This window comes from Musca domestica, unplaced genomic scaffold (assembly GCF_030504385.1).
Source record: "Musca domestica strain aabys unplaced genomic scaffold, Musca_domestica.polishedcontigs.V.1.1 75, whole genome shotgun sequence".
Lineage (NCBI taxonomy): Eukaryota > Metazoa > Arthropoda > Insecta > Diptera > Muscidae > Musca > Musca domestica.
Genome location: NW_026712393.1, coordinates 2,993,472 through 3,003,896, shown reverse-complemented (window position 1 = coordinate 3,003,896; position 10,425 = coordinate 2,993,472). Strand labels below are relative to the sequence as shown.

At 35.9% G+C, this 10,425-nt stretch overlaps 2 protein-coding genes across 3 annotated transcripts; one reads left to right on the top strand and one right to left on the bottom strand.

Moving 5' to 3' along the window:
- The first annotated feature begins 3,134 nt into the window (after positions 1–3,134).
- LOC131800593 (DET1 homolog) lies at positions 3,135–5,452 on the top strand. Its single transcript, XM_059130440.1, has 3 exons — positions 3,135–4,206; positions 4,288–4,601; positions 4,668–5,452. Exons 1-3 carry the CDS (start codon positions 3,247–3,249, stop codon positions 5,062–5,064), a joined length of 1,671 nt encoding a protein of 556 aa, XP_058986423.1. The 5' UTR covers positions 3,135–3,246; the 3' UTR covers positions 5,065–5,452.
- LOC131806387 (general transcription factor 3C polypeptide 3-like) lies at positions 5,095–8,506 on the bottom strand. 2 transcript variants are annotated; one of them, XM_059130439.1, is made up of 2 exons: positions 8,252–8,506; positions 5,095–8,176 (listed from the first exon to the last, which is right to left on the bottom strand). In XM_059130439.1, exons 1-2 carry the CDS (start codon positions 8,295–8,297, stop codon positions 5,520–5,522), a joined length of 2,703 nt encoding a protein of 900 aa, XP_058986422.1. In that variant the 5' UTR covers positions 8,298–8,506; the 3' UTR covers positions 5,095–5,519. The 2 variants fall into 2 exon arrangements, with proteins under 2 accessions (XP_058986422.1, XP_058986421.1); XM_059130438.1 differs by having other exon boundaries at positions 5,095–8,505.
- Positions 8,507–10,425: the final 1,919 nt, after the last annotated feature.

The following is a 10,425-nucleotide window of genomic DNA, read 5'->3' as shown; positions in this document are numbered from 1 at the left end:
ACCTGTTTGGCTTGTAATGTCAGAATTAGTATCAAAACAATAAAAAATCAAACAACTTGTTGCATTTATTTTGAATAAATAATTGAAAAACGCGATAACTGAATGAAAGGTCAATACTTCTTTTCAAAATCATGTACTATATATCACTAAAGGATTATTTCGCTACAAAAACTCTAGATTTTGTCGATGCATACGTTGAAATAAACATTTTGAAAACACCCGAATTTGAATATTTTCTGAACAATTTTTTAGTTTTATGTAATTCTTTTGTTCCTCTTCTATTGAACTTACGATCTCGTCACTTGGGTAAAAAAATGTTTTTTGTCATAGAAGTTATTTTTTAAATAACTTCTGGGGAGAATATCCCAGACAAGAAACAAGGGAACTGATGAGGATTGGTGGCTCTTTCCGAAACCTAGGTATTCCCTGCCTTACCCCCTGGTAAACATTACCATCGTTCTCCACTCATAAACAAACGTTGTTTTTATAAAACAACAATAATGGGATTTTGCCTGACGATTTTTGCAACAACAAAATACTATGGTATCCCAAACAAGCAAGCCAAACACTGTTCTATTAATAGACACAGGCACGGTCGACGAAGGGGTTTTTGTTGTAACAGACAAAACAACTTACATTGTTATCAGAGCGCTGCAAAGAGTGTGCAAAAATTCAAGCATACTCGGTTTCTTACATGATTTTTGTTGATGCAGTCGTTTAGTTTGATCTGAATGAAATGACCGTTTTCGCTTCTGATCGAATCGAACGCTCAGTTTGAATCACTTCACTCATTATCAAACATGAGCGTTCGAGACGGTTTGATGTGTTCAGCAACATGAGTTGATCGAACACATGAATGTAAATGAGCAATCACAACCGTGATTGTGTTCTTTGAATCGAGTTCGCTCAGCGTCATTGTTTATTCAACCATTTAATCAAGTTGGGACATTTTATTTTGACTTTTTTAATATTTGAAATGGAAGAATATTGTGATAGTGCGACCGAAATTGTTGCAAGTAGAAACTACACAGGTGTAGGTAAACGTAAAGGTCCAAGTTTGTGAAAAATCTTGACCAATATTGTAAATTAAAAAAATATTTAAACATTTTTAGTTTTCTAAATACCAATGATGTGTTTCTTTATAAAAAAAATTTAATTTTGTTTTTTTTTTTTGCAAATAAATTACTGAAGTCAAAAACCCAAATAAAATGAAAAATTGTATGCTTATTAAATATAATTTGTACCAATTTCTTTAATGGAGACATCTTTTAGTTATAAAATCCTTAGTAAAATTACAATCATGATTTCGCTCAAATTCGAACATTTGTGTTTTAATCAAATCACTCACTTAACTACGATAAATAAAACCGATCAGACTCATCATAGATGATCGACCCGTTATGAACAATTCAACATAAGTTCGTAAACAAATAACTCATGTGAGCTGTTTGATTGCGATCACAAAATTTCGATCAATACATGTTTGATCACAACTTTTTCGTTTGGCTTGAGTAACTCGAATGAACATGTTGCATCTGACCAACTGATTGAGTTTGATTGTATTTCCACTGTGTGTGATCAAGCCTACTCAATCATACTCATTGCAGCCCTCTGATTGTTATGTTACTTCGTTCAGGTTGAACGAAAACATAACATGTGGAGAAAGATGTAAATGTTTATAAGTGCGGTTGTAAGATTTAGAAGATTTTCCAAAAGAATTTTAGTTTTATGTAATTCTTTTGTTCCTCTTCTACTGAGCTTACGATCTCGTCACTTGGGTAAAAAAATGTTTTTTGTCATAGAAGTTATTTTTTAAATAACTTCTGGGGAGAATATCCCAGACAAGAAACAAGGGAACTGATGAGGATTGGTGGCTCTTTCCGAAACCTAGGTATTCCCTGCCTTACCCCCTGGTAAACATTACCATCGTTCTCCACTCATAAACAAACGTTGTTTTTATAAAAACAACAATAATGGGATTTTGCCTGACGATTTTTGCAACAACAAAATTTTTTGTTATTGAAAAGAAAACAAATACATAAACAAATAAGATGACATATTAAGCCAAGAAAATAAAAAAAAATTAAAATCATATGGTATCATAGCCCTACCTTGATATCATTGTACCATGGGTAGAACCATGGTACAATGATATCAAGTTATTTTCAATAACAAAAAAATTGTTCAGAAAACATTCAAATTCGGATGTTTTCAAAATGTTTATTTCATCGTATGCATCGACAAAATCTAGAGTTTTTGTAGCGAAATAATCCTTTAGAGATATATAGAACCTGGTTTTGAAAAGAAGTGTTGACCTTTCATTCAGTTTTTCGCGGTTTTCATTTATTTATTTAAAATAAATGCAACAAGTTGTTTGATTTTGTTATTGTTTTGATACTATTTCTGACATTACAAGCCAAACAGGTAGACCTCTATACTTGAATTTTTTCAAAGTTGACCTACCTTCTCTTCATTGCACCATGGGTAGAACAAAGCACAAAGCTACCTCTGCCAAAACATGTACTAATATCTCAGATTCAATTTTGTCTAATAACTCCAAGATTCCATTCATGGTTTGTGGAAAAAATATAAAACGTAATAAAACTAATTGTTTTTAATTTTAATGTATATTTGACACTATAAGACTCCGGTACAGAGTTGTATTTTTCCTAGTTTATTGAATTTAAATAACCTTTTTACTTGAGCCATACATGGTACAATAAAGACAAGGTAGACTAACTTTGAAAAAAAGTATAGAGTTCTGTAACCTGACCATCTACGCATGGCAGAAGAATACAGGTAGATGCATCAACGCTTGGGAACATTGATATGTCAAAAATTTTTAAACGTTTTTCAAATATAAGTAGATTTTTATATGTTTTCTTATACTACGTCATTCGAAGGTTGTTATAACGCCCGTTTTTCAACCATTTAATTTAAGTTTAAATAATTTTTCATTCAACATTTTCGATTCCAAAATTGGTTTGACAGTTCATTGTCCCAGCAGCTGTGTCGAAGCGACTACCTGTATTCTTCTACCATGCATCTACGGGGCACTTAAGAATTATCTTTGTCATCATTTCGCTTTGCATACCTGTATTTAGAAAAAGAAGAAGACCTTACTTCAATTTTTATTTTGCTTCCACTTTCTAAACAATTTGGTTTTTCCTTCCTTCCATTTGCTGAGTCTTTTTCCACTTTCCACACTTTCTAATTTCGCGCTCATGAGCTGCTTCCCCACCTTTAATGTTTACCAAAAACTCACAAAACCTACAACACCACCTGTGGGCCAGAGAGACGAATTGGCGATTTGGTCATCATCCGGTAGCACAGCCTGCTCATTATTACAAAAGGAACTTTTATAAAAGCATTACACCCCGCCTAACCATACAAAATGTGGATAAACCACTGGCATTTTTGCGGAAATTTACTCCAGATGGTAGTATGCTGTTGGCTTTTGCGTATGAGCAACGTGCATTGGAAGTATATCAGTACCAAGGTGTTGGCAGGGTTGCACACCTTTTGAGTTCCCAGAAAAGCGAATGTATAACGGCGGCGGATCACTCTTTGGATTCACTACATATACGGCAGCAATTGTTCAATGCCCTTTTTAAGAAGAAATACACAATCCAATTGATAAATGCTTCGTGGTCCACGCGGCATGTTTTGGATCGAGAATTTAGTATATTTCTTGAAAATGGCCGTTATGTACTGTTGGTGTCTGTGGCCGGTGGCGCTATTCTTCCCAGTTATCAAGCCTATCAGGAATATCCTGATCTATTTGATGATGCCAATTTGTATGACTACACGTTTCATTTGGTCGACTTACACAAGGGATGTATTTCTGACACGTTGCGTATGGAACATGATTTCATTGTGTTGTCCCACAATCATAGTGTCTCGGTATATGGACGTACGATAGCTATTTTATCTACATACCGACAATGTATAGAACTTTTGGAGCTGGATATGGAGGGGAAACTGCAACGTTTATACACTGTGGGTCCATATGGCAGTAATTTAGATCGTGATCAAATATTAGCCCATCAACAAATGACAACTTCCACACTGGATCACACACACAGTGTACCGTTGTCACATTTCAAGCAGAAAATCTTGGCATTTATTTACAATTGGGCTTTGGAGGCGCCGACGGAATGTGAGCGCAAAGAGAAGCTAAAGTTTTTCTATAAAAATTTTGGATTGGTAGGTAGGCGATTGCATTAAGCTCTCTTCCACATCGGGTGTTAGTGGCGAATAATGTTGTTTTTAATTATCACTTTTTAGGTCGAACGCATGCTTATAATGAAAATGCAGTTGATCGATAGTGAGCATATATTGATGCGTTATGAAAAACGACAATCTCAAATGCCCTTGGAAATGCTGGAAGGCACGGTGGATTCTGTTACAAAGAATTTTAAATTGTATGTCTTCTACAATATCACGGAGCAGAAGGTATTAACAATCTTTGGTCAAAATTCTGTAAACATGCTTTTAATGTTGCGGAATTTTTGTGACGAATTTCGCAATGTACGATCTTTGTACTCTTGGCATGCATCATCACCCAGTAATAATGTTTACTTTCGCGAATCGTTTGACAAGTAAGTATCTATATAAGAGATACGTCTTACTACGTCTAAATTTAATTTCACATTTTATTTTCCCAGCGATTTGAAATCATTTCCCGGTGGCATAAGAGAAGCAGCAGCTCGTGCTAATCCCACGCTTCCCATTAGTGCACAAAATTTCTCAGCCATCCCTTATTTAGATTACTCGCTCTTCAATTATGATCATCGTTTTATATCTGCACTAGAGAGACCTCGTCTAATTGGCATGGAACCAATACGATTTCGTGATCGTATTACCAATATACTTAAGTTCCGTGTCCATTTGGAACATTCCTCTGACACATGGCAAGAGTATGGAATGGGAAATAATCCACGGGATTTGGTAACATTCATATTTCATCCCTATGAACCATTCTTCATAAGTATACAGAAGTTTATATCACGTTATGTATTAAATTTCCATATTTACAATACCAATACAAAAGTTGAACCGTAAATCGATAAATGTAGTCATAAGAGCACAAAATTGAAGCAGGAACTAGAAGTTAACAACCAATTTATTTTTTAAAGTATTTACATAATGCCTGTGTTATGAGTTGAAAACTCGCATTTTTAAATAAAAGTGTGAAAATGTTGCTAGTATATTTATATTGGATTTGATCGAGGGTTTGTTGAACAGAAAGAAGGTCCAATTTTAATATAAGGAGTTTTTGATTGTATCTTGATCTTTGACATTTTTTTCTACTTATAACACTACTATCATGGACGATGTGAAAAGATATACTCTTATTCTATATTTTTATATACAATATGATCTGCAGGTCTTCAATTGATAAGAAAACATTATCAATAATAATAAAGCAATTTTCGTATTTTCATTAAAATTACATTTTATTTCCTCTAAACCTAAAACTTCATTAACTCGCTATACTCCAAATCCTGTCCCAAATTTCACACAACACAATATTCATAGAGATATTGACGAGCTTTAGCAAAATTTCCACTGGAACGATAGATAAGATGTAAATTGAAAGCAATTTCCTGCTTTAAACTCAATATTTTCTCATGTTTTTCCAGCAGAGGGTGGGTGAAATTTAAAGCCTTTTCATAATATTCCACTGCCAAATGAAACAGACCACATTGATGATAGATTCGACCAAGATTATAATTAATCTCCTGATATGTCACAGAATTCTCCATAGATGAATCAACATTGTTGGGCGACATGGCAAAGGCCGTTGATCTCAACTCGGCATATTTTTGGGCAAAAACCACAGACTGACTAACGGCGGCACATTTTCGCAAGACTTTCTTTTGCATGGATATCTGTTGAAATATGACCGCTATGCAGAGGGCTAATAGGGCGGTAGGTTGTTCCTTGTAAAGGGGTACGTACACATTTAAAGCATATTTATAGGAGCTGCAATGCAAATGATAGTGACCGGTTAAAATACGCATTCCCTTGGCCTGAGGCTGCCGCTGTATCAGACGATTGATGTAACGGTGATAACGTAAATCCTGACCCTTTTGTATTAGCAAACACATGAGATTCCACAGTGGTTTAGAACTGGCATTTTTGTGTATCAATTCCCTTAAATATGAAAAAGCAATGGAACAGTCATTGTTAAAGTAACAGGCCAATATGATGATGCGCTCCAGTTCGACATGATAGCCAACAAAACGTTTGGTTGTGACCATGGCAAAGCACATTCTTTCCAATATGCTTGTGTTCTTGTGCAGGAATCCAATGCGCATTAGTTCCAAAAACAGTTGATATTCATCATGCACGGAGAGGTCATCTGTGGCATTGTTTGAGGAAGAACTTTTGGAAACCTCCAATGCCTTATCAGCTTCATCACCGATTATGTTACGCATTTGTAGTATAACTTTGAGGCCTTCTGAATTATAGAAAGACCCACCATTTGCTGCCGCTTGCATTTCTTCGCGATTCCGCAGTTTAATTGACTGACGTCCTAGTAAGACACAACCGATTTCCAGGAACTCCTCGATTTCATTGATTTGTTGTAGCATTATGCACCTCTCATAGAGTAAGCGTGCGTGCAATGGCTGGCCTTCATGTTCCCCCGATTGTTCCAAGGCTTTGACCGCCTCTATATGCCTACCCTGTTGCTTCAACAAAGCAGATAAAGTAAATTTTGCCTCATAACAATATGGTGCATATTCCACCACTCGGGTATAACTCTCAATGGCTTCGTTGCAACGATTTAAATGTCTCAAACATTCGGCCTGTTTTAGCCAAATAAATGCTGGACATTCAATGATATCGCCGTCGGTTATTGGTCTCAGCAGGGATATTGCCTCCGCATATTTATGTTCCTGCATAAGGGCTTCAGCAATATCGCAATATAGATGTAGTCTATCAGTTTCCAGGGGAGGTATGTGTTCATGTATATTCTGTATCAAGTAGCCCAGTAAATGGTGGGCCTTAAGATTGATTAGGGCCACACACAGTTTTACCCTGAAATCGGGTAAATAATCATCGGGTATTACACAATAGAATATCAAGTCCAATTGCTCCTCTTTTTCAGTTTCCAGTTCTAAATTTGTTCTTTCTCGCAAACATTGTAGAACCTTAAAATATTGTTTGTTGATAATACACAGCTCCATGTAGAGATTTAAATCTTCCAAACTAAAGAGATGGCCACACACACCGTAGGCACTTTGCATGGCCTCCAAGGCCAAATGATATTTGTTGCAGCCATGGAAGTGTTTGGCCACATTTTTGGCAGTTACCAAACACAATTCATGTCTGTCAACCGGACAATGTTGTATCATTTTTAAATATGTAAATAGAGCCGCCGTTTTCTCTCCCATCATATCCAAGAGACGGGCCTTACGCAAACGCAAATCATAATCGCGTGGATGGACCTTAATGGCACGCGTATAGTATATTCGTGCTCTCTGCAAATTGCCCTGTGCTATGTGCATCTCGGCAATACGTATCCATTGGTAACGATCGCTGGGATTCAAATGGACAGCAATTGTAAGAAAATTTAAAAATTTCTCCGTATCCCGTGACTCGTAAATTTCCGCCAATGTAAAGAAGGGTTCGGGGGCCAAGGGATTTTGACGTATAATTTCCAAACAAATTTTTTCAGCCATCTGTATTTGGCCACGCGCAAAGCACAAATTTGCCTCACCCATCAAACCCTGTAGGGCCACATTGAGCAGCGATCGTTTGCGTACTCCACCGGTGCTAGTGGAGCTAGTAGATCGTACTCGGCGACTGGTGCTCGGTATGTCATCAGCGTCCATTTTGCGATCTTTTCGTGATTGTTTTTTTCGCTTTGGCACGGTCATATTGGAAAAGTTCAATGCTCCCGGTGGTAGTTCTATGTTTGGAAAACCTTGCATTATATTTGCCTTAAACTCGGCTTGCTCTTGCATTTCTCTCTCCTGCGAGCTTCTAATATCGTTGATATCACTTGTACCCATTTCTGCATCACCATCCTCCTCCTCTTCATCTTCTTCGCCATCATCTTCATCGTCTGGCTGTTCGTGTGGATCCAGTTTGGTATAGAAATCGGGAAAATCAGCTTCACCATGAACAAATTTTTGTATTAGATTGCCCTCATCTTCGTCATCATCTGAAATAAGTTGAAGGACTTTTAATGGTTCTGTCTCCTGGAATTGGGATAGTTCTTCTTCGGGGACATCATTACTATTGATTTCTTCGATGACCACATCACAGGAAGCGGCAAGATCCATGGTTATGAGTGTTTGGAATAGGGGTTTTAATTGGGAATATTTCCGGGAGATCCTCCGTCCGCTCAGTCAATGAGATTTGTTTTATAGGAATGCCAATTTAGTTGGTTCTATTCCCTGCGAATATGGAGCGAAAAAGGAGGGCAAAGCGGTATTTTCAGTGTTTACGAATGATTGGGTAGAGACAATATGGATGACTAGACGTTTGTTTACGAATAAGACATGGTGAAAAAACAGCTGATGCCTTGAATACCAAGTCGAGTGGTGTTGTCGGCGATAGCAAATAATTACACTGTGATACAAATCTTCAAAAAAATACACACTTCTTATTGTACCATGACATATTATAGAATATTTCTGTACAGAATGAAATCTTATTATAAAATTAACTTTTCTGTCCTCAAAAGGTACAATGACTACTAATGGGTTAATTAATTAAAATAATGGGTTAAATAATTAAACTGTTTTTCTATGCCTAATCCCATATGTTGCAGGAGGAGTTTCAGAAAGAAAGGATAACAGATAACATATAAAGCCAAGCCAAAGTATTGCGAATTGTGACTTTTTGTGGAATAGGTACCAAGGGGTTCGCAGATATATATCATCATCACAACAGATCCTGCGTTAGCAAAAATATTTGTATGCTTGGTACAATGATATCAAGGTAGGGCTATGATACCATATGATTTCAATTTTTTTTATTTTCTTGGCTTAATATGTCATCTTTATTTGTTTATGTATGTGTTTTCTTTTCAATAATAAAAAAATTGTTCAGAAAATATTCAAATTCGGATGTTTTCAAAATGTTTATTTCAACGTATGCATCGGCAAAATCTAGAGTTTTTGAAAATAAGTATGGACCTTTCATTCAGTTATCGCGGTTTACAATTATTTATTCAAAATAAATGCAAAAAATTGTTTGATTTTTTATTTTATTGAGGTACCAGAAGAAATGGCCCGATCTTTACCATCTTTTTAACAGACCTGGTGTTGATTGAAATATTGAGATGCGCCAAGCATGGTAGAAGAATATAGGTAGACGCATGGTACAATGAAGAGAAGGTAGGCCAACTTTGAAAAAATTGCAAGTATAGAGGTCTACCTGTTTGGCTTGTAATGTCAGAATTAGTATCAAAATAATAAAAAAATCAAACAACTTATTGCATTTATTTTGAATAAATAATTGAAAACCGCGATAACTGAATGAAAGGTCAACACTTCTTTTCAAAATCGTGTACTATATATCTCTAAAGGATTATTTCGCTACAAAAACTCTAGATTTTGTCGATGAATACGTTGAAATAAATATTTTGAAAACACCCGAATTTGAATATTTTCTGAACAATTTTTTTGTTATTGAAAAGGAAACACATACATAAACAAATAAAGATGACATATTAAGCCAAGAAAATAAAAAAATGTAAATCATATGGTATCATAGCCCTACCTTGATATCATTGTACCGTGGGTAGACGCAACGACACAGCTGCTGGACAATGATCTGTCAATTTTGGAATTGAAAATGTTGAGTGAAAAAATATTTAATCTTGTAAAAATTGTTGAAAACGCTAATTATAATAACCTCACAATGACGTCGTATAAGAAAACATATATTAAAGTGTCCAAGCGTTTATGCATCTACCTGTATTCTTAATTTTGCGTTTTATGACCTTCATGGATATTCAAAATTTTGACCCTTTATGGGGGAGGTACCAGACCTTGGGTCAATCAAAATATTGTGATGTGTGTAACTTGAAGAGAACCGGATGCTCATTTCGGATTTTATGATCGTTTTGGTCATTTAAAACTTTGGCACTTTGTGGGGGTGATGTACCACCGGACCACCGAAATGGTCCGATCTCTACCATTTTTATAAAAGATTTTGTGTCAATGGAAACATTGAGATATGCCGAGTCTGAATGGAAACGGATGTTAATTTCGTGTTTTATGAGCTTCAAGAATATTCAAAATTTCGACCCTGCATAAGGGAGGTACCAGAAGATGTGAAACGATATTGTCCATTTTCTCACCTGATCTAGCACTGATTCAAATATTGGGATTTGCAAAGTTGAAGCAAAATCTGATTATCCTTTCCCTTTTTGTTGACATTTTGTGGGGGAGATACCAGAAG

Bases quoted from the DNA above. Each gene is read 5' to 3' on its own strand.
- LOC131806387 (XM_059130438.1), bottom strand. From the start codon at position 8,297: ATGGATCTTGCCGCTTCCTGTGATGTGGTCATCGAAGAAATCAATAGT.
- LOC131800593 (XM_059130440.1), top strand. From the start codon at position 3,247: ATGTTTACCAAAAACTCACAAAACCTACAACACCACCTGTGGGCCAGA. The intron at 4,207-4,287 runs GTAGGTAGGCGA...ATCACTTTTTAG, and splicing joins TCTATAAAAATTTTGGATTG to GTCGAACGCATGCTTATAAT. The intron at 4,602-4,667 runs GTAAGTATCTAT...TTATTTTCCCAG, and splicing joins TTTCGCGAATCGTTTGACAA to CGATTTGAAATCATTTCCCG.